The 23,397-nt window shown below is 49.8% G+C and overlaps 1 protein-coding gene across 2 annotated transcripts in view; it reads left to right on the top strand.

Moving 5' to 3' along the window:
• Nucleotides 1–23,397, top strand: part of ABCC1 (ATP binding cassette subfamily C member 1 (ABCC1 blood group)) — a 150,168-nt gene that overhangs the window by 125,042 nt on the left and 1,729 nt on the right. For both annotated transcript variants that reach the window (XM_066382556.1, XM_066382555.1), the window contains 10 exons: nt 1,881–2,013; nt 3,855–4,062; nt 6,818–7,128; nt 11,619–11,818; nt 14,570–14,696; nt 15,220–15,321; nt 18,335–18,481; nt 20,260–20,418; nt 21,118–21,284; nt 22,330–22,524. In XM_066382556.1, coding sequence (XP_066238653.1) covers nt 1,881–2,013; nt 3,855–4,062; nt 6,818–7,128; nt 11,619–11,818; nt 14,570–14,696; nt 15,220–15,321; nt 18,335–18,481; nt 20,260–20,418; nt 21,118–21,284; nt 22,330–22,524 — 1,749 coding nt within the window. The remainder of the gene's footprint in view (nt 1–1,880; nt 2,014–3,854; nt 4,063–6,817; nt 7,129–11,618; nt 11,819–14,569; nt 14,697–15,219; nt 15,322–18,334; nt 18,482–20,259; nt 20,419–21,117; nt 21,285–22,329; nt 22,525–23,397) is intronic.

Here is a 23,397-nt window from a genome sequence, read left to right as displayed (position 1 = left end):
CTTTCTACGCCCCCCCCCCCCCAATCCTTACAGGAACCTCACTCTCCAGAGCACAGGAGCCCGAGGGGGACCCTGGCACTGTTCCCACCAGGTGGCCCGATCCACCCAGGCCTTGCGGTTTAACCGCTGGTCTGCACTCTGCCACTCAGGTTCCCCTCATGGTGTGGGTTTTTGCTCAAGGCACTCTGCAGGGCCAGAAAGGTTGAGGTGTTAAGAACAAGCATTCAATCTAAAATAGTCACCATAATAGTGACCTCTGCGTTTTATGCATTATTAGGACCTGGGCATAGTGCCAAGCCCTGTGCAGTCTATTGAACCTGGAGGTAGTTACTGTCACCTTCCCATTTTACAGATGAGCAAACTGATAGCTCGCCACAGGTTATACAGCTAGAGAGAAGCTGAGCTGGAATTTCAACCCAGGACCACTTAGAGCTAAGTTCTACACTTTGGTGCTTTAAAAGAGATTGCATTCAGTGAGATCACTGGATATTTGGAGAAGCGAGGGGCCACATTGTATGGACTTTGTTATGTAACCTCTCTGTGTGTCAGTTTTCTCCGCTGTCAAATAGGATCTGTGGTGTACCTGCCACAAAGGTTGTGGTAAGGCTTGCATGATATGGTACCTGTGAAGCACTTAGGACAGTGCCTTGTGCCACCAGCCCTCAGTAAGCAGCACTTGGTCATTATTGGGTGAGCTGGGGCTGCCTGGACCTAATTCTGTTGGGGGTAGAGGGACTTTACAGAAATGGGGCTGGGAAGGAGGTTTGTATGAGCAGCTCTGCCCTCAGAACACGAGCCACAGTACCCTCCTGGACTCAGCTTTGTATCAGATGGGACAGGTGCACCTGTTGAGGCGGAGCTAGGCGTATGTGTGTGAAGCACTCAGAGCCTCGCCCGGAGTCACACCAGGGACCCGGGATCACTGCCAGGTTCAGGCAGGTGGCTAGCATAATCAGTCACAGTTGCTGCCACCTAAGAATTTGCTGAAGTAGCTGAGATGAGGCGGTGTCTACGGGTGGTCCTGGAATACAGGGGCAGGTGATGGGATGCAAACTAGAGAGAGCCGTGGGCAGACTGAGCGGAAACATGCAGAACACTGGGGTTATTTGTCTTCTGTTTATTACGTAACAAATGACCACAAACTTAATGGTTTGTCGTCTCATGGTTTCTGTGTCTTGGTGAGTCTGGGTGTAGCTTAGCTGGCTCCTCTGCTCAGTGACTCGCACAGGCTGCAGCCAAGGTGTCAGCCAGGCTAGGGTCTTATCTGAAGGCTCAGCTGGGGACAGGTCTGCTACCAGCTTCATGCAGCTGTTGGCAGGACTCAGTTCCTCATTTCCTAACTGGCTAGAGGCTGGAGGCAGGAGGCTGTCCTCAGCTCCCAGCCTCTCCAGTCTGGCTGCTTGCTTCATGGAGGCAGCAGACCAAGAAGGCAGGAGAGAGAGTCGCTGACCAAGACGGGTCACCCCATCACCTTTGCTTGTGTGGGTCTGAGCCGTGGCTGAGAGAGGGGATGTTCCTGTGTTCTCATGCACGTGTGCCCGCATGCGCGTGCGTGTACACACACACCCACGCCATTCCCCAAGGCTGTAAGTCCCCAGGAACAGGACTGCCTCAGGGAGGAAAGATTTCTGGGTCACATGATCTATGATAATCTATGATGGTTTGCATAAAGCTGATGACCACTGGTGGGCAATTGTCTCATGTTACAGATGGGGAAACCGAGGTGCAGTGAGGTTAAGTGCAGAAACGCTTTTTGAATAATGCCTGCATACAGGAACACTGTGAAATCAGAGGATTGAACTGGCCTGGTACCTTGTTGGGGTTGCTGCCCCTGCCCAAGACTTCCATTGGTTGACACCCGCGTGCCTTGCTCTCCCCAGACAGCTCAGCCACTCCTCCTCCTACAGCGGGGATGCCGGCCGGCACCACAACAGCACTGCCGAGCTGCAGAGGGCCGGGGCCAAGGAGGACACCTGGAAGATGATGGAGGCAGACAAGGCTCAAACAGGGCAGGTGAGGGCTGGCCCCGAACTGGGGGCCATGGTGGCGTTTACAGCCCGTCAGTGTGTGCTGGCCCCTGGGCAGAGGCCTTTGTTTATATTCACTCATGTCTTCCTCTCAAGAAGCCTATAAAAGTACTGTTTCAAGTGCTGGAAACCAAGGCCTGAGAGCCTCAGTGAGTCATCCAGGGTCGCGGCTGATGAGTAGCAGAGCTGGGCTTTGAACCCTGGCAGTCCGACTCCAGGGTTGACATTTATGGTCTCTGCTGCATTTGCTGCCACCTCCTTCGAGCAGCTGGGGGCCTCCCCTTAGCAGGAGGCAGCCTGGTTGCTTGAAATCAGGGCTTCCCTCCACGTGGGGTTCTGTTTTATGCGAGATGGTTTCAGGCTGTTGCAGACACAGCGCTAAAGAATGTGAAGTTACGCAGTCAGAAGAAATACTTTTTTCATTTCTCTTTTCGCCCTTAGGATTACATCAGTGAGAATGTTGGTTGCTAGCTTGTCTTTAATATCTAACTTTTAGTGCATTTAGTGCTGTAACAGAATCTCGTAGACTGGGTGACTCAGGAACAATGTGCATTTATTGTTCACACTTCTGGAGGCTGGAAGTCCAAGATCAGGGCGCCAGCAGCTTCAGTGTCTGGTGAGACCCCGCCTCCTCGTTCACAGACAGCTGTCTTCTTGTGTCCTCCGGTGGCTGGTCGCCGAAGGGGCTGGGGGAGTCTGGGGCCTCTTTTTATGAGAGCACTAATCCATTCACCTTCCTGGAAAGAGTCACCTCTCAAAGGCCCCAGTGCCGAATACCATCACACTGGGGGTAGGACTTCAACATGAAATTTGGGGGATAACAAACAAATGTCTCTAGCACCAACAATTGCTAACGTTTCTTTATAACAACAGAGCGGGTTTAAAGCTTTTGTTTTGGTGTATTTTATTTTTTTTTACAATCACCTGTATTGACCAAGAGCCAATAATTTTCTACTTGTAGCAGTGATCCAAATTTAATTGAGTTTTTTAATTAAGTAAAAAGTAAGTACACAAAAACAACCAACCCCTGATCGTGGGACCTCTGCTCCCAGCTCCTCCCCTCCTCTTGCCGTCACACCTGTGGCCTGGGGCGGACATGGCAGTGTGTGTCCTCCCCCGTGCTGTCACAGGCCCTGCAGGGAGTCAGAGAGAAGGCCCCGAGTCAAGGGCTTGAGAAGGAAGGACGATTTAATCCCCATTAACCCCGCAGCCCAGAGGAGATGGGTCCCAGTATTACCTACGTTTTGTATGCAAGGAAAACGGAGACAGAGGAAGGGGGGTAATGAGTCACCAAAGTTGGACCGAGAGTGAAGCTGGGTTAAGCCACCCGGCCACTTCTGCCTCCCACGCTGCCACGTCCCACTGCTCATGGGGAAGGCGTCCCGAGTCCCACAGTCATTCAGGGACAGCAAGTGCTCAGCTACAGGAGGCACCAAGTGGTGTGATAAACGTGTTCTTTGTGCTGACACCGCCTTCCCACTATGTGAGTTGAAGAACAGAGACATGAAAAAGAAAAAGGAAGCTCTTAGTTATACATCCAACCTCTGACCTTTCACATGTTACATTTGAACTGGACTGTAAATTCAGGCAGGACTTTTCTAACCTCAGATTCAGCCTGCAAGGTGTGATACGACCGTGAGCACACCTGAGAGGAAAGATACCTGGAGTTTGTTGAAGCCCAGCCCAGCAGGGGCAGGGGCCTTGACTCTGCTGCTGACTTTCTTTGTCAGATAACTGAGGGGGCAGGAGCCGTAGATCTTAGCGCAGGTGCGGACCTCGGGTGGGTGTGGTGCACCGGGTCAGATGCCTTCTTTCCCGCGGCTCCAGGTCAAGCTCTCCGTGTACTGGGACTACATGAAGGCCATTGGGCTTTTCATCTCCTTCCTGAGCATCTTCCTTTTCTTGTGTAACCACGTTGCTGCCCTGGCCTCTAACTATTGGCTCAGTCTCTGGACTGATGACCCCATCGTCAACGGGACCCAGGAGCACACTCAAGTCCGGCTGAGCGTCTATGGAGCCCTGGGCATCTCTCAAGGTAGGAGCTGCGCCCCCTCCCCGCACCATCCCCTGTCCTGCCTCGTTTTGGCATTTGCAACCACTCTAGTGTCTCGTTAGAGAATTGGTCCCCCACTGTCAGGGTTCTATAGCCCCTCAACTAAGCCCAGCTGAGATGAATGGTACCTGACACATACATAGCAGACACTCAAATATTTGTGGAATCAATGTGTTCTGAATGCTTTGTTTCACACAGGAGCTAGAGAGGAGCTCCAGTGTGCCCATTTCATAGATGGGGAAAGTTGAGGAAGACAGGCCACGTGGGGCATTAATGAACAAGTGTCCTTGTTGCCCCCTGGATGCCTCTGTACAGTCTCATTGTAGACTTTTAACTGCTTTCTGAGGGTGGGACTTATTAATGGGTGTAGTGTTGGCTCCCAGGGGACATTTGGTAATGTCTGGGGATCCTTTTGGTTGTCAAAACCTCTGAGTGGGGTGGGTGCTATGGCATCTAGAGACCAGGGGTGTTGCTGCGCGTCCTGCAGAGCACAGCACAGACCCAACAGCAGAGAATTCTCCGGCACCAAATTCAGTGGTGAGAGGCCCTGCTGTGTACCCTTTGTGTGGTCCCAAGAAAGTCCCCAAACACAGCAGCGTCGGGACTAACAGCTAGTGTTGACCGAGCACTTACTTGGTGTCTGGTTCTGTTCTTCACACTTAGATGTGTTTTAATTTGTTTTACCCTTGTAGCAATCCCATGAGGTAGGAGCTAATATTCCCCCCATTTTAGAGATGTAGAGACTGAGGCCCAGTGAGATTAAGTTGCACTAACTCATGCTGATTTGTGGCATTGAGCATGGCAGTCTGGTTTAGAGCCCACACTCTTTTTTTTTTTTTTTTTTTTTTGTATTTTTCTGAAGCTGGAAACGGGGATAGACAGTCAGACAGACTCCCGCATGCTCCCGACCGGGATCCACCCGGCACGCCCACCAGGGGCGACGCTCTGCCCACCAGGGGGCGATGCTCTGCTCCTCCGGGGCATCGCTCTGCCACGACCAGAGCCACTCTGGCGCCTGGGGCAGAGGCCAAGGAGCCATCCCCAGCGCCCGGGCCATCTTTGCTCCAATGCAGCCTTGGCTGCGGGAGGGGAAGAGAGAGACAGAGAGGAAGGAGGGTGGGGGTGGAGAAGCAAATGGGTGCTTCTCCTATGTGCCCTGGCCAGGAATCGAACCCGGGTCCCCCGCACACCAGGCCGATGCTCTACCACTGAGCCAACCGGCCAGGGCCGAGCCCACACTCTTAACTGCTACGCTACATACTACGTTAGCTGTGTGTTCTTGTGCTCATAAAGCTGTGTCTGTATACACACATGTGCATTCAATGTCTATGGTATCTAGTACATATACTAAATGCATACATAGTTGACAGTGCTATAAGGATTGTTTCACGTTACAGATGGGGAAACCGAGGTGCAGTGAGGTTAAGTGACTTGTGGAAGGTCCCACACCTGGTAGGTGACAGAAACAAAATTTGACAGTGTTGGCTGCAGAGCCTGTTCCTTTAGACCAGTGGTAGTCAACCTGGTCTCTGCTGCCCACTAGTGGGCGTTCCAGCTTTCATGGTGAGAGGTAGCAGAGCAACCAAAGTATAAATAAAAAGATAGATTTAACTATAGTAAGTTGTTTTATAAAGATTTATTCTGCCAAACTTAGCGAAAATCCGACATAAAGTACTTGGTAATTATTATTATATGCTTTAACTTGCTATAACTCTGCTTTATAAATTTTATAAAGTCAAGTTACTTCCCTACTTTATAAATCACCATTACTGTGGAACTGGTGGGCGGTTAGAAAATTTTACTACTAACAGAGATACAAAAGTGGGTGGTAGGTATAAAAAGGTTGACTACCCCTGCTCTAGACCCTCCACTTGGGTTTCTTCCTTGATTAAGGAGGGCACGATAGAAGCCTCTCTGTCCCTATGAAGTCGCCTCTCCACAGTGGTGCCCTTCTAGGGGGTTGTCTGGAGGAGACACTGGTGCCTGTTGAACTCCAGGAGATGACTTTGGAAGACCCCAGAAGAGCAGACATGGATTTCTTACATTTCTTGGTTTCTGCAGTGCCCTCATGAGAGGCAAAGGACTGTGGGCTCCAAATTATAATTGAGGGGAGGTTGTACACAGAGAGGGTGTGGTATTTTCCTGGGCTTACACAGCAACAGTGTTCTAGAACTCTGCTAGCCTGTAATGGTAGTCACTGACCAGGTAGCTGTTTGAATTTCAGTTCATTAAAATTAATTAAAAGTTAAAATTGAATTGTTCCATTGCACTAGCCACGTTTCAAGCACTCGGGGCCACACATGGCTTGAGGCTGCTACGTTGAACATTACAGATGTAGACTGTTCCTTACACTGGGCTGGTCCCGAGTAGTATGGCCTATGGGTTGAGAGCGTGAGCCTGGAGCAGGCTACCTGGATTAGAGAACCCCACCTCTGCTTCTGATTGGCTGAGAATATTGATGGTGAAGGAATTCATTTGTCTGAGCTTCAATTTCTTGTCTCTGAGGTGGGTAGTGATCTAATTTATACAGAGTTCTAAAGATTAGATACTTATAAAACTCCAGTACTGTGCTTAGCACATAAGTGTTCAATAAATAATAGCCATAATTATTATTATTATTATTATTATTATAAGCTGGGGGTCCAGCCCTGCTTCATCGATACGGTCACATGGCTACCTGTCCCAGCCCCAGGTTGGCCCCTCCCCCATTGCGGAGTTAACGTGAGAGTGTTTGCAGGTATTGGAGTGTTTGGCTACTCCATGGCGTTGTCCATCGGGGGCATCTTCGCCTCCCGCCGCCTGCACCTGGACCTGCTGCATAATGTCCTGCGGTCACCCATGAGCTTCTTCGAGCGGACGCCCAGTGGGAACCTGGTGAACCGCTTCTCCAAGGAGATGGACACGGTGGATTCCATGATCCCGCAGGTCATCAAGATGTTCATGGGCTCCCTGTTCAATGTCATCGGTGCCTGCATCATCATCCTGCTGGCCACGCCCATCGCCGCTGTCATCATCCCGCCCCTGGGCCTCATCTACTTCTTTGTCCAGGTAAGAGGTGGGCTCTCGGTGTCCAGACAAAGCCCTGCTGTGTCCTGTGTTCCCACTGGAGCACAGGGCTCGCTTCGTCGTAGCCTTTCCCTCGCGTGGAGCTGGGGCGGGCTTGCTGGGGGAGTGTTGGACTTCTCATCGGGTTTGAGTACCGTAGTTGGTTGTTTTTAGCTTGTGATAACCGAATGTCCTTTTTTCTAATAAGTTTTACTTTTGTAGCTTTAAGTCTAAAAGTAAAAAGGTGCAGCTATAAAGATACTTTTATTATTGAAATTTCCTTAAGGATTTTATGAAATTCTTTAGTTTAAGCCCCGTTAAGATAACGGAGCTGTGAATCAGAGCAGCTCAAACAAGGCAGGTGTTTATTTTTCTCTCGAAGTAGAAGTACAGAGGCAGGCCATTCAGGGCTGGTATGGCAGTTCCAGGATTTCGTTAATATCCCGGACCTCACATCTGTATTTCAGAAAACAAGAGGAAGGAAGGGAAACAGGGCAAAGAGTCTGAGATCTAAGTCAGCGTCATTTGCATTTTCTTAGACCATGCAGCACAGCTGGTGTTTCCAGCTGACAGAGGAGCACACGAGGCCCTAATGGCAGAGCCGGCAGTGTGAACTCACATCAGTCTGATTCCAAAGCTGTGCTGGTAACCACGGGGCTGCCTGGCTCTTCTCACCCCTAAAAAGTCACCTGCAGCTCAGTTGCTGGTGGAAATGTATCTATCTAGCTAGCTAGTTATTGTGAAAGAGACCGAGAGAGGGACAGATAGTGACAGACAGACAGGAAGGGAGAGAGATGAGAAGCATCAATTCTTCGTTGTGGCACCTTAGTTGTTCATTGATTGCTTTCTCATATGTGCCTTGACTGGGGGGCTTCAGCCGAGCCAGTGACCCCTTGCTCAAGCCAGTGACCATGGGGTCATGTCTATGATCCTGCGCTCAAGCCAGCAACCTTGGGGTTTCGAACCTGGGTCCTCAGTGTCCCAGGCTGACACTCTATTCACTGCACCACCACCGAGTCAGGCAGGATGGGGTTTAGATGGGAGCCTAACAACTGCAACACAAGAAATTGTGAATGCTTCATACCTCAAACGGTCCTGAAGCCTGTTCACGCAGGGCCCCACGGGAGGCCTTGGCCCAGCCAGCCGGACCCCGCCACAACGCGGCCCAGCGTGGACATGGGTGGAACCAGGGAGAACAGGGTCTAGTCCTCAATGTATTCTCTTCAACTTGGTGCCAACTTTGGAAAATCAATCGGCTTCACTTACCAAAAATGTTATCCATGGTCATACTGTGGCTGGAAATGTTCCTGAAAGACCCACTTCAAAAAGAACAAAATAAACCAAACGCAGCATTTGAAGCAGCTCAAATACCTGCCGGTAGTGGGGCCTCTGGCACAGCACAGAGGTTCCGGGATAGGAGCGTGTATACCTTTGACCAGGGAGGGATACGTAGAAAGATGCTGTTGCAAACCACCGATTTTATTTTTAAACAACAAAGGAAATGAATTTAGCAAAGGATCATGTTGTATGCACACTGTCATTTTAACTAAGACAAAATGCATAATGTGTGTGGGCAAGACTGGAAAAGGAGGCAAAAAATGAAAACATTGCCAGTCTGAGGGTTGGGATTATGGGAGAGTTTTGGTGTTTTTTCTTTTTTTTTGTAATGGGTTTTAGCTAAATATAAACTTACCCTGTAACCCAGCAGTCTCACTCCTCTGTATATATGTAGAAGAATTTAGAGAATTTATTTGGCCAAAAACAAAACTATGCTAGAATGTTCTTAGCATCTCGACTCGGAAAAGCCCCAAACTAGAAACAACTTGAATGTCCATTACAGGAGAGTGAATAAATACAGTGTGGGGTATTTATACAACTGAAGTGACTCAGCAGTGAAAAGGAACTCCTGATACACAGCGTGGGTGAAAGTCGCAAATACACACACCGCGTGGATGAGTGCCGCGGCCGCACGCACAGTGTGGATGAGTGTCGCAGAGACTCTGTAGACCAGAAGAAGCCAGGCACGAGACAGGACATACTGTGTGATCTCACAGAAGTCAGAGTGCTGGCTGCAGGGTGTTGACTGTGAGAGGGCACGGGAATTCACTGGGGTGCTGAAAATGTTCCAGACCTTTTTCAGGTAGCGGGTGTACCAGTATGTATAGTAAATGTAAAAGTCCATGAAGCTGTAAAGATTTAGTGTGCCTTCCGGCACATGTGTGTTACTTCTCAGTTGAAAAGTGGCTTTTAGATGTATGTGTGGATGGATGTGTATACACACACACACACACACACATATATATACACACACACTCTTTTGGAAAAAGATCTAAAAGGCTATACACTGAAATTTGAATCGTGCTTATTTATCTCAGGATGTGGACTTAATATTTATTTAATCTCCCTGTCTATATCACTAACCCTCCAAATTTTTTAAATGGGTATGCATTACTGTTATAATTTTAAAGCAAGTCATTTTTATAAAAAGGTAACGTATGAAGTAAGAAGACGCAGAACGCTGTGGGGTTTCCATGTTGCTGGGGGAGGGGCACTTCTGCCGTAGGGCAGTGGTCCCCAACCTTTTTTGGGCCATGGACTGGTTTAATGTCAGAAAATATTTTCACGGACCGGCATTTAGGGTGGGACGGATAAATGCACAAAATAAAATTATACGACCAGCGTAAAAACTGTGGTATTTTAAAATATAATTGTTGAACTTACAAGATAAGCGTCAAGAATGAGTCTTAGACGGATGTAACAGAGGGAATCTGGTCATTTTTTAAAAATAAAACATCGTTCAGACTTAAATATAAATAAAACAGAAATAATGTAAGTTATTTTTTCTCTGCGGACCAGTACCAAATGGCCCACGGACTAGTACCGGTCCGTGGCCCGGGGGTTGGGGATCACTGCCATAGGGAATTGTTAGACAGCTGTGAAACCACTGCCTGTGTGTCTCGTAGTAGCTTAGTCCTGCTTGGGAGCGGTCATTGTTATTCACCAGCACCGGGCACTGCCCTGGTCTCTGAGGAGTAAGGCCAGTCTAGACGGTGGATGATATCTCTGGGACAGTTTCAAAGGGAAGCTAATCGTTTTTTGGGGGTTTTTTGTTTTGTTTTTTTTTTAAATCAGATATTCTTTGACAAAAATTTGTCTGAGTTTAGATTTAGATTTTTACAGTAAATAAAATTCTGAGAACCTGACAGGTATAGTCAGTTGAGCAGGTAAAACGCTTCAGAGCAGTTTCTACTCGGGATGTTTAGAAAGCAAGCCAGTGAGAGGAGGTGATCCCAGTCGCAGGTCATGAGGGTGGATCCCCAAGGGTGTGGTCCTTGCTCTGGGGTTTGGATTTCATTCACAGCAGTGGGAGCCGCTGGAGGGGAGATGGCACATGACCCACATTAAGGAAATTGGCAGAATACCTGTCCCGGGACTGCCCCGGTTGGTTGGTTCAGAGGTTTTGAGGCTCTAGAAAACTGCCCAACAGTGGTCATCCAGGAAGAAGCTATGACCTTGGAGGCCCCATGAGAGCCACCTGTTATATATTGGGTGTTCTCTGTGAAAGGTCTCTGCTCCAAGATGCAACAGGCCCAGGGCACCTGTTGCAGGGCAGGGAGGTTGTGTCCCTAACCACTCTTTGTTCATTTGTCTGGCTCTCCTGTTTCTAAAGCAGTTACATGTACATTCTGTTCTTTAGCACCTCTGCAGTTGGCACCCTCCGTCTCACCGGTTCCATTTGTATAGATGAGGAAACTCAGGCCAGGAGAGCTCAGGTGGCCTTAGGTGACCAGTCCAGCGTCTGTTCACAGCTCCTCGAAGCTTCCAGTGGTGACTTGCCTTTGTTTCGTTTCCAGCTCGAGCTTATCGAGGCTGCTCAGGGCCAGGCCCTGGCTGATGCTTGGGACAGGGCAAGGGGCAGGTGTGGTCTCTGCTCAGAGGGACGGTCGGTCAGGGTTTGGACTTAGGTCTGGTTGTCCTCAAAACCTGTGCCTGAAGTCTCACTGCTGCATCTATGAAACCCCAGAGGTCAGTGACTTCAGAGAGGCTGTGCGGTGTGGAGGTTAGCACTTTGCAGCCAAGCTGTCTGGGTTCGAATTCCAGCTCTGCACTTCCCAGCCACGTGGTCTTAGGAAGGGAGTTAGTTAGCTAACGTCTTTGTGCCTTGTTTACTGGTGGTGAGAAAGGAATGAGTACCTTAGAGGCTTTTGGTGAGGATCCAGGGAGCTGATACATGTGAAAGGACATAAAACAATGCTGGGGATGGGGGTTGAGCTCTGTGTAAGTGTTAGCTATTATTATCGTCATCTCTGCCGCTGTTGTCCTTGGATCTGGACCTGCGGTTCACCAGCTGAGCAGAGACACCTGTTAAGAGCAGCCCAGCTCCAGCGTTTCTCCTCCGAGGCATCATTTACGTCTGGACTTCTCTGGCACAGCCCTGGGAGGCTAGGATGAAGGCAGCTCCACTGACTCCCCTGTTCATTCTGTCCCCACAGAGGTTCTACGTGGCCTCCTCCCGGCAGCTGAAGCGCCTCGAATCGGTCAGCCGCTCCCCCGTTTACTCCCATTTCAACGAGACACTGCTAGGGGTCAGTGTCATCCGGGCCTTTGCGGAACAGGAGCGCTTCATCCGCCAGAGCGACCTGAAGGTGGACGAGAACCAGAAGGCCTATTACCCCAGCATTGTGGCCAACAGGTGGGCACCGTGGGTCTGACAGAGGGGTGTGAGAACTGCCTTAGTCCCTGGAGGAGAGTGTGAAGCCAAATTCAGACCCTCCCAGAGAGAATGGTTCGACTTCGTAAGTACAGAATATCCAGTAAGAGCAGACGGGACCACTGTGAGCACCTAGCACTCCATGGGCGTTCAAGTGCAGGGACAGAGAGTTCTTCTAGGGCAGCAGAGCAGCGGTTCTCAACTTGTGGGTCGTGACCCCAGCGGGGTCGCCTAAAGCCATCAGAAAATACATAATGCATATCAGGTATTTACATTCCGAATCATAACTGTAGCAAAATCACAGTTATGAAGTAGCCACCAAAATTATTTTTTGGTTTGGGGTCACCACAACATGAGAAACTGTATTGCGGGGTCACGGCATTAGAAAGGTTGAGAGCCACTGTTCTAGAGCCAGAAAATACTGCAGAACCTGCCCTTGAGCTGTCATCCTGGGGATCCAAGATCATCAGTGATGGACACACTCAGCTATTGAGTGTGTTACCATAGTTCCCAGCTGAAGGGTGATCACCCCCAACCCCCTCCCCCCATGATGTGTATCAGGAGCAGATTACTAATATTAGGTTGAACCATGTGAATTGCCATTTGGGGCATCAAGAATGGTTAAGTACCCTGGCCAGTTGGCTCAGTGGTAGAGCGTCAGCCTGGCGTGTAAGAGTCTCGGGTTCGATTCCTGGCCAGGGCACACAGGAGAAGCGCCCTCTGCTTCTCCACCCCTCCCCCTCTCCTTCCTCTCTGTCTCTCTCTTCCCCTCCCGCAGCCGAGGCTCCATTGAAACAAAGTTGGCCCAGGTGCTGAGGATGGCTCCATGGCCTCTGCCTCAGGCACTAGAATGACTCTGGTTGCAACAGAGCAACGCCCAGATGGGCAGAACATCGCCCCGTAGTGGGCATGCCGGTGGATCCCGGTCGGGCGCATGCGGGAGTCTGTCTGCCTTCCTGTTTCCAATTTCAGAAAAATACAAAAAAAAAAAAAAAAGAATGGTTAAGTAGCATGAATCAAAAACAGAAAAGGAGGCCCTGGCCGGTTGGCTCAGTGGTAGAGCGTCAGCCTGGCATGCAGGAGTCCCGGGTTCGATTCCCAGCCAGGGCACACAGGAGAAGTGCTCATCTGCTTCTCCACTTCTCTCCCTCTCTTTCCTCTCTGTCTCTCTCTTCCCCTCCCGCAGCCAAGGCTCCATTGGAGCAAAGATGGCCCGGGTGCCGAGGATGGCTCTGTGGCCTCTGCCTCAGGCGCTAGAATGGCTCTGGTTGCAACAGAGCAATGCCCCAGATGGGCAGAGCATCGTCCCCTGGTGGGCATGCCGGGTGGATCCTGGTTAGGCACGTGTGGGAGTCTGTCTGACTGCCTCCCCGTTTCCAACTTCAGAAAAATATACCCCCCCCCCAAAAAAAAACAGAAAAAGAAAAGAAGTTTGCTAATTATTGACTGAATTTAGAAAAGTGTCTGACTTATCCCTACAATATCCTCCTCACTCACTTGCATCCTGATGTATTTTTGAGATGTGGGAAGAAGACGCTGGGGGAAGGGCAGCAGCATCCTGGACATGGCCCGCCGTGCACGATATGATCCGATAGTGTAAGGCTGGGTGGGAGACCACGGATTAGTGGAGACCTTGCCTTTCCTTGCAGAACTTTTAGGGAGTTTGTCAAAATGTGGGTCTGTCTGTGGGAGTTGCTCACCCCCATGAAGATCAGTCATGTAGATCTTAAGGGGTGTAGTGGAGAAAAGGGAAACCCATCTCCCTAGAATGCTTTACATTTTCAAATATTACAATAATATTCCGAATGCTGTGTGGTATCTTACAAAAGTTACCTTTAAACCATTAAAACATATTTTAAAAGGTAAAGTAATATATTTTAATGTTTCTGAGATGAGGATGATCTGAGTCTGGGAACACTTACATCTACATTGAAATTACCTGGCTGGTTGGCTCAGCGGTAGAGCGTCGGCCTGGCAGGCGGGGGACCCGGCTTCGATTCCCGGCCAGGGCACATAGGAGAAGCGCCCATTTGCTTCTCCACGCCCCCCTCCTTCCTCTCTGTCTCTCTCTTCCCCTCCCGCAGCCAAGGCTCCATTGGAGCAAAGATGGCCCGGGCGCTGGGGATGGCTCCTTGGCCTCTGCCCCAGGTGCTAGAGTGGCTCTGGTCGTGGCAGAGCGACGCCCCAGAGGTGCAGAGCCTCGCCCCTGGTGGGCGTGCCGGGTGGATCCCGGTCGGGCGCATGCGGGAGTCTGTCTGACTGTCTCCCCGTTTCCAGCTTCAGAAAAATACAAAAAAAAAAAAATCTACATTGAAATTGGGGAGGGGTGTATTTCCTCACTACCCCACCCCCACCAAGAGAAGGTTATTTTAAATCATTGGTTCCTCTTATTTGATGATTTCTTAATATTAACTTTCAGGACATCTGTTTTTAAAAAATGTACACATGGCTATGTTTTAAAGGTTTCAGTGAAAAAAAGTTGGCTCTTAAAAAAGCAAGCTTCAGTTTCCTGGGAAGACTGCTTCCAGAGCACTGTCTTAATCCCTGGGGTTGCCAGATGAATAAGGAATTACTGAAACTGCCTCTTTGACCCTCCTTCCCTGTGTGTCCTAGGAGCAGGGCAGGAAAGGCCTCTCAGAACTATCAGGGGTTATTTCATTAGTGAAGTGCCTCCCTTTGGAACTGGAAACCAGGTCTGAACAAGTTGACTCCAGGCGTGTGTGTCTCACGCAGGTGGTTGGCTGTGCGGCTGGAGTGTGTGGGCAACTGCATTGTCCTGTTTGCAGCCCTGTTTGCAGTGATCTCCCGGCACAGCCTCAGCGCCGGCTTGGTGGGCCTCTCGGTGTCTTACTCATTGCAGGTAAGAGGGGACGCTCTTGCTGGGTTTTTCATTTCTCTTAACGGGGAAGCCAACTGTCTTTGCTTTGGGAAGGAATGCAGAGGAGGAAAGGGCCTAAGTGGAGTTTGAGGAGCAAGTCTAAAGCCCAGTGACTGACTGGAGCAGGAAAGAAATTAGACACATGGCCTGGATGCCTCCAACTACAAGAGAAATACTTTAAACACTATAAATTTCCCTCAAAGAACTGCTTCAGCTGCATCTCCCCAATTTTGATACATTGTATTTTCCCATTGTTATCTAGTTCAAAAGACTTTCTCAATATTTCCTTTTTTGACACATAGGTGGCCCATAGTATGGCCCCCAGGGGATTTTGAAATGTGCTTGCTTAAGAGATGCAGTAGAGCAAGTCTGGTGAAGGCTCTATGTGGGGTTGCTGTTTTCTATTCTGTTCTTATCTGAAATACTTCACAACTCATAATCACTTCATGAAAATAAAGCAACTCAAGCTCACTCTAGAAGCTCCGTGTGATCCTTCTGCTCACAGGTTACCACCTACTTGAACTGGCTTGTTCGGATGTCGTCGGAGATGGAGACCAACATCGTGGCTGTGGAGAGACTCAAGGAGTATTCAGAAACTGAGAAGGAGGTAGAGCAAGTCCCTGCCCTGACCTCTTGGCCTTGATCTTTGGTGTGACTTTACCCAGAAGAACCCTCTGAGCCAAACCATGTGTACCTGTAACAGGCAACCTCTATCTGACAAACTTAATCTGCTATTTTTACATACTGTTATGGGGGACTTCTACTAGGGGAAATGAAACTAGTTTCTTCTTTTAATAAGTTTTAAAATTAGGTACAAATGAGTTGATTAAAAGTAGTCAAAGTCAATAATAAGAGAACCAGCGCATCAATATGGTAAAAATCATGTTACTGGTAAGAATTGACCCAAGTTTGGGAAATCCCGCAGTTACTGTTTGTAGGTGGAGAAAAGGTTTGTAGGGAGAGACAATGGCCGATTCAAGGTCACACATGGTCAGTAGGACCCAAGTCTCCAGACTTCGGTGCCACGTTGCTCCCTAGTAACTGCCTTATTCTGCCTACACACCACCACCAGCAGCAGTAGTAGTGATTATAATGATGACCACCAATAATAATAATAGTGACCCTTGAGGAGGGGTCAGGCCCTGTCCTAAACATTTCACATAGAATAATTTATATATCCTGTATACAGCCTTATGACTCACATTCCATTATTATTCCCATTTTACAGATGAGGAAACTGAAACACAGAGGTTAAGTTGCTTGCCCAAGATCACATGGCTGATAGATGACAGACCTAGGATTTGGGTCTGTGACATTATACCACACTATCTCCCAAGAACATGGCCCTTGGGAATGAGAGACCAAGGCTGCCCCAGTTTAACTCTTTCTTAAAGGATTTCCAAGGCGACCTATGACCCCAGTCCTTTAGAGCTCTGAAATGGTGAACAAGTCCCGTTTCATTGGAGAGCATCAGCTAGAATGGTGTGAGCGACCCCTGTTGAAATAAGAGTACATTACACCAGGAGTTTGCCACCTTACATTGAAGGGTTTATTTTAATTGATTGATATGAGGGGAGGGGGGATGCATCATTTGTTGTTCCACTTTGTTATTCATTCATTGGTTGTTTATTTATTTTTTAATTTTTATTTATTTTTTACAGAGACAGTGAGTCAGAGAGAGGGATAGACAGGGACAGACAGACAGGAACGTAGAGAGATGAGAAGCATCAATCATTAGTTTTTCGTTGCGCGTTGCGACACCTTAGTTGTTCATTGATTGCTTTCTCATATGTGCCTTGACCACGGGCCTTCAGCAGACCGAGTAACCCCTTGCTGGAGCCAGTGACCTTGGGTTCAAGCTGGTGGGCTTTTGCTCAAACCAGATGAGCCCGTGCTCAAGCTGGTGACCTCGAGGTCTCGAACCTGGGTTCTCCACATCCCAGTCCGATGCTCTATCCACTGCACCACGACCTGGTCAAGCCATTGGTTGCTTTTAGTATGTGCCCTGACCGGGGATCAAACCCATAACCTTGGTGTCTCAGGGTGATGCTCCAACTGATTAAGCTACCCTACCAGGGCTACATTGAATTTATTTTATTTTTTTATAACAATTTTAAGATATAATTCATGTCATGAAGTTTATCAGTTTAAAGTGTGAAATTCAGTTCATTTTAAAAAATATTTTACATCTTTTATTTATTGATTTTTATATTTTTAGAATAAGAGCATATTTGAAAAATACAAGAGGAAGTAAAGATTACCCAGAATCCTACCATTATTAAGATATATATACATTTATTTATTGTTTATATATTATATGTAATATATATATATATTTTTTCTTTTCTTTTCCAAATGAGTGGAGGGGCGATAGATTCTCGCATGTGCCCCGACCAGGATCCACCTAGCAAACCCTATCTGGTGCCATGCTTGCAACCTAGCTATTTTTAGCACCTGAGGCAGAGGCTCCATGGAGCCATCTTCAGCACCTGGGGCAATGCACTCAAACCAATTGAGCCATGATTGTGGGAGGGGGAGGGAGAGAGAGAGAAGAGAGAGAAGAAGGAGGGGAGGAAGAGGGGTGGAGAAACAGACGGTTGCTTCTCCTGTGTGCCTTGACTGGGAATCGAACCTGGGACTTGCACATGCTGAGCTGACGCTCGACCACTGATTCAACCAGCCAGAGCCATATGTAATAGATATTTATAGTTAGAAAATTCTACCCACTTCCCTTCAGTCCCTCCTTGGGTTTTATAGCAGGTCCCTTCCATTTATATAGATAACTTATGAAAGGGAAATATGCTTGTTGTAAAAATATATATATGAAATTTATGGGGGAGAAAGGTTGCAAGTTCTCTTTTATTATCCTCTCCATTGCTCTCTTCTCCCCCAAAATAGCCCCAAAGCTGGCCAGGAGCTTATCCACCTGTAAATCTCAGGAATGTTGAACTGTCCTAAGAAACTTCAGAAATCAGGGGCTGTGTGACCTGGAGCAAGTTATTACCCTCTCTGTGCCTCAGTTTCCTCGTGTAAACAGGATAATGAAAAGGCTGTGGTGAGGATTAAATAAGACAGCATGAGAGTGTGATCTTTAAGTGCTATCCCTTTTATTGTTGCACCCCGCACCCAGAAGGCAGTCACCCTGGTCTGTGCAGGGAAGACCACTTAGGGTCAGTCCATAAATATTTGTTGAGCACCTACTGTGTGCTCTGGGCCCTGGGATATGACAGTGAACAAACACTAAAAGAGCCAGTCCTCATGGAGTGGACATTGCAGTGGGCACAGGTGACAGAATAAACAAACTTGTACTGAAAATGGAAGGTGCTCTGAAGGAGAATGAAGCCAGGGAGAGGAGATGGAGGCGCAGGGCGAGGAGGGTGGTCTGAATTGACCTGCGCTCCGCAGGACGGGGGGGAGCAGGCCAGTAGGTAGCTGGGGAGGGGCATTCCAGGCAGAGGAAGCTGCAGGTGCCAAGGCCTGGAGGAATCGGCCTGCAGTCGTGTGGGGAGCAGAGTAAATAAGAGAGGGAGGTCAGGGGTCATGGAGGCCAGCTCATACAGAGCCCTGGGGCCGGCGAGATGGACCTCAGATTCCTTATTTGCCCCTCCCTCTTGTCGCAGGCTCCCTGGCGGATCGAGGAGATGGCTCCCTCCAGCACCTGGCCCCAGGTGGGCCGAGTGGAATTCCGGAACTACAGCCTGCGGTACCGAGAGGACCTGGACTTGGTTCTCAAGCACATCAACATCACCATCGATGGAGGGGAAAAGGTGGGTGCACACTGCTCTCCCCCCCGCTCACAGTCGGGCACAGGTTGTTGTCACCAGGCGGATGAAACCAGCTGTGTCAGTGCCCAGCCCATCAGAGGCCTATACCATGGGTGGAGCGCCTTTCTTAGGAAGGGCTTGTGGAGGTAAAAGCTACACAGACAGTGTCCACCAAGGTGGCGGACCGGTAGCCTGAGGGCCAGATGGGACCCATAGTTAGCTTTTTTTAAAATCTGAATAAGTTATAAATACTGAAAAATCTGGAACTTTTGTTTTTATAAAAATCCATTTCTTTTCTCAAAAGATCACAACATCTAGCAACCCTAGACTCGAACTTCCCACCTGACTCCTGCTAGGCAAGGGCCTCCCTGACCCCCGGTCCCTCCCCTCCCCATTCAGGGGCCTCCTTGGACCCTGGAGGCATTGGGTTGTGGATCTGTAGGATAGAAGGATGCCACTGTCACTGCTAGGATGGCTCAAGGGACATGGGAAGTTGTCAGACGTCCTTCCCCTCAGACCCTCAGACCCTCCTCTGGAACTAGACCATGGGTCTCCCTGGCCATTCTCTGGGGTACGGTGCTTTTATCTCTGAACATACGGACTTGTTAAACGTCCTTCCTCCGGGCTCAGGGTGTTCTGTTCCCGTGAGCTGAGTTCCCTGACTTAAAACGAGGGAAGGAACAGCGTGGGTGGTGGTCTCACTGAGACTGTATGGCTTCCGTTACATCGTGGGACTCGGCTCTGTGACATCACTGTTAGAGGGTAGAGGAAGCCCACCTCTCAAGAGCCAGGTGGAAGGGAGAGTTGCATTTGCATGTCAGGAATGTTACTCATTATGCGGGAGCCCAGTTCTCTCAGGGTAAGTGGAGACCAGGTCCCATCCGTAGCCTCCTTTTGCTCACGCAGCTGGGACGGAGAGAGAGGTGCAGGGGAGTCTCCGTGAATCCTGGAGCTCCTTCAGCAGCTCGGGGCGGGAAACTCACCATCAAAGAACTGAAGAAAAGAGAACAGTGTGAGGGAAATACCTGATTATTACTTAACATTATCTTGAGTTGAAAATCAGAGGACCTTGGCCCTGGCCGGTTGGCTCAGCGGTAGAGCGTCGGCCTGGCGTGCGGAGGACCCGGGTTCGATTCCCGGCCAGGGCACATAGGAGAAGCGCCCATTTGCTTCTCCACCCCCACCCCCTCCTTCCTCTCTGTCTCTCTCTTCCCCTCCCGCAGCCGAGGCTCCATTGGAGCAAAGATGGCCCCGGGCGCTGGGGATGGCTCCTTGGCCTCTGCCCCAGGCGCTAGAGTGGCTCTGGTCGCGGCAGAGCGATGCCCCGGAGGGGCAGAGCATCGCCCCCTGGTGGGCAGAGCGTTGCCCCTGGTGGGTGTGCCGGGTGGATCCCGGTCGGGCACACGCGGGAGTCTGTCTGACTGTCTCTCCCCGTTTCCAGCTTCGGAAAAAAAAAAAAAAAGAAAATCAGAGGACCTTATTTAAAATTTCTCTTTCCTGACGCCTGTGTCTTTGGAGGTCTCTAATAGCTTTTAAGAGGACCTAATGATAATTTTAACTTAGATGAAGAACTAGCAAAGAGAAAGGGAGTCCTTTCTGACCTTCGACCAAACAGCCTCTAGGAGTGTCTCTAGAAGTCGGGGAGGGAGAGGACTGTGGTGTTCGCTGGGTCGACTCGGTGACTGACCTGCTCTGGGGCAGATAAGTGCGGGCGCCAGGGCTGGAGGCATCGCCCAGGTAGCAGTGTTCCCACCGCACACTGGGCCCTTCCTGTCCCGCAGGTTGGCATCGTGGGGCGGACGGGAGCCGGGAAGTCATCCCTGACCCTGGGCTTGTTTCGGATCAACGAGTCTGCTGAGGGAGAGATCATTATCGACGGTGTTAACATCGCCAAGATAGGCCTGCACGATCTCCGCTTCAAGATCACCATCATCCCCCAGGTGGGGTCTGCGTGAGGCCACGGGGTGTGCTGGGTCCCTCTAAAAGCGTACAAGTGTAAATTTGTTCCTGCTATAGTACTTTTATAAAAATTATGCTGTATGTCTTCACTGAACCTCCTCTTAGCATGTAAATAACAGGGGAACTAACCAGGTCACATTCCTTCGCTTGCCACCCGGTGGGCAGTTTCCTGAGCATCTACTAGGGTCTGGGACGCCGGCTCCTCTGCTGGCTGTCAGTCAGGACGAGGGCTCTAATCCTTACAAGTGCTGAAAGAAAGAAGAATTTTCTAGACTGATTTTTTTTAAGGTGCTGATTCCCTAATACACTGCTTTTTAGTGCTATTTTCCCTAAAATTTCTTCTAAGATTCTTTTCTGGAGGCAGGGGACAGGGAGGAACCCACAGTGCTTTACAGTTAGGCATTCCCCATGTTGTGTCTCCTTTCTGGAAGGTTCCTGACACATTTGCCTGTTGAAGGCTCTAGGAAGTCTTAAAAAAAGTACTGTTTTATTTCACCTAACCCAGAGTTTTCCAGATTTTGTTTCGTTACTAATGTCTCCAGAAATAGTGGTTCCGAGGCGCTCTGGAGCCCCACCTTGAACAATTCCAGCAAGGACTCCCCGCGCCCCGCCTCTCGGCCCCACCCGTGGCCAGCTTGCCGTGAGCCTCACGTGCCGTCTGCTCTCTCCTCTCCACGCAGGACCCCATTTTGTTCTCGGGCTCTCTGCGCATGAACCTGGACCCCTTCAGCCAGTACTCGGATGAGGACGTGTGGACGTCGCTGGAGCTGGCCCACCTGAAGAACTTCGTCTCGGCTCTTCCGGATAAGCTGAACCACGAGTGCGCGGAAGGCGGGGAGAACCTGAGGTCGGTCGTGGGGGCGGGCGGGCTCGCCTCAGCTCGACCGCGGTCAGCGCGTTGGGACATTGTGTCCTTTTGTGTCTGTGTCAGATCTGGGTTTGAGTCCCGGCTCTGTCACAGACGAACCTGTTTCAGTATCTGTAAACCGGGTTTCACCAGGTTTCCTGGCTGGGCTCACTCGTGTGGCTGTTGATTGACTTGGTTGACCCCCGTTAGAGCAATTAGGGCAGGGGTCCCCAAACTACGGCCCGCGGGCCACATGCGGCCCCCTGAGGCCATTTATCCGGCCCCCGCTGCACTTCCGGAAGGGGCACCTCTTTCATTGGTGGTCAGTGAGAGGAGCATAGTTCCCATTGAAATACTGGTCAGTTTGTTGATTTAAATTTACTTGTTCGTTATTTTAAATATTGTATTTGTTCCTGTTTTGTTTTTTTTACTTTAAAATAAGATCTGTGCAGTGTGCATAGGGATTTGTTCATAGTTTTTTTTATAGTCTGGCCCTCCAATGGTCTGAGGGACAGTGAACTGGCCCCCTGTGTAAAAAGTTTGGGGACCCCTGAATTAGGGTGTGCTCCACGTATCCCTCACCCTCCAGGAGACAAGCCCAGGTGTGTTGTCAAAGTGATGGCAGTGGTGCAAGAGTGTGGAAACCCCGACGTGCGCTCCCATGTCAGGCTTCTGCTGGCATTATGCTTGCCAGCACCCCACTGGCCACAGCAAGGCACACAGCTGAGTCCAGAGTCGGTTGTGAGCGCCTGCACATGTGGCCCCTTGTGCTCTCTGTCACACTCCCCATGCCGAGCTGGTCAAATATCTTGGGTGTTACTCTCAGCCCTGTGTTGAGAATGACTCTGAGCCCGCTTCTAGCTCAACGGGAAGAACATTCTGATCGATCAGTGATGGCCGCCATAGGCAGGAGTGTGGGAATGGACGTGCTGTCCTCTCTAAGCAACTCCACGTGTCTTGGCCCCCATCTCCTAGCTCAGGACAGGACTCAGGGTCAGGGGGGGGGGTTGACATTTTGTCTCCTGGTCTTTTTCTCCTGGTGAAGTGTTGGGCAGCGCCAGCTTGTTTGCCTGGCCCGGGCCCTGCTGAGGAAGACAAAGATCCTCGTGTTGGACGAGGCCACGGCGGCCGTGGACCTGGAAACAGATGACCTCATTCAGTACACCATTCGGACACAGTTCGACAACTGTACAGTCCTCACCATCGCCCACCGTCTCAATACCATCATGGACTACACAAGGTGAAGCCCCTGGCCCGGAAGGCCTAGGCCTTGGTGTACACCCCACTCATTGACTCATTCATTAGTTCAATCATTTCTTTCTTCATTCAACAACTACCCTTATGCCCGGTGACAGCCCCAGTTGGTGGAGACTCTCTTTATCCCGGGGAGTACCAGGTATTTTGATACCACTCAATTGTTGATTCAGTCAACACATGTGGAGTGCCTGCCACAAAGCTGGGCCTGTTCCAGGTTCTGTCAGACAAAGAGCCTGCCTAAGGGATCCGATAGATTAGTTGGGTTCTGGGTGCAGAGAGAGACAGTAAACACATCAATAAATAAAAATGCCTGACTGGTGGTGGCTCAGTGGTTAGAGGGTCGACCTGGAATACCCAGATCCCAAGTTAGAAACCCTAAGGTCACTGGCTTGCACGTAGGCTCATTGGCTTGAACTCAGGCTTACCAGCTTGAGCGTGGGGTCAGCATGATCCCAAGGTCACTGGCTTAAGCCCGTAGGTCACTGGCTTGCAGCCCAAGGTTGCTGGCTTGAGCAAGGGGGTCACTGGCTCGGCGGGAGCCCCCCTAGTCAAGACACATAGGAGAAAGCAGTCAATGAACAACTGAGGAGCCACAACTATGAGTTGATGCTTCTCATCACTCTCCTCTCTCTCTTTCAAAATCAGTAAAAATAAGCAAATAGTTAACAAAAATAAGTAAAAGCAAGTTGTGCCTGGAAGGAAATAGAGAAGGTGCTAGCCGGTGCGTGCATGGTGCCTCAGGACCTTGACACTGACTAGATGTGGGGATTGAGAACGGGCGGCCAGTGGGAAGGCTACTGCCGCAGTCCCTGACAGAAAGTGCTCGGGGCCTGATCCAAAGCGGGGACTTGCCAAG

The sequence above is a fragment of the Saccopteryx leptura genome, chromosome 4 (assembly GCF_036850995.1).
Source record: "Saccopteryx leptura isolate mSacLep1 chromosome 4, mSacLep1_pri_phased_curated, whole genome shotgun sequence".
In the NCBI taxonomy this organism is placed as follows: domain Eukaryota; kingdom Metazoa; phylum Chordata; class Mammalia; order Chiroptera; family Emballonuridae; genus Saccopteryx; species Saccopteryx leptura.
Note: the sequence above shows the minus strand (reverse complement) of the source record. Positions and strands in the feature narration are given on the sequence as shown.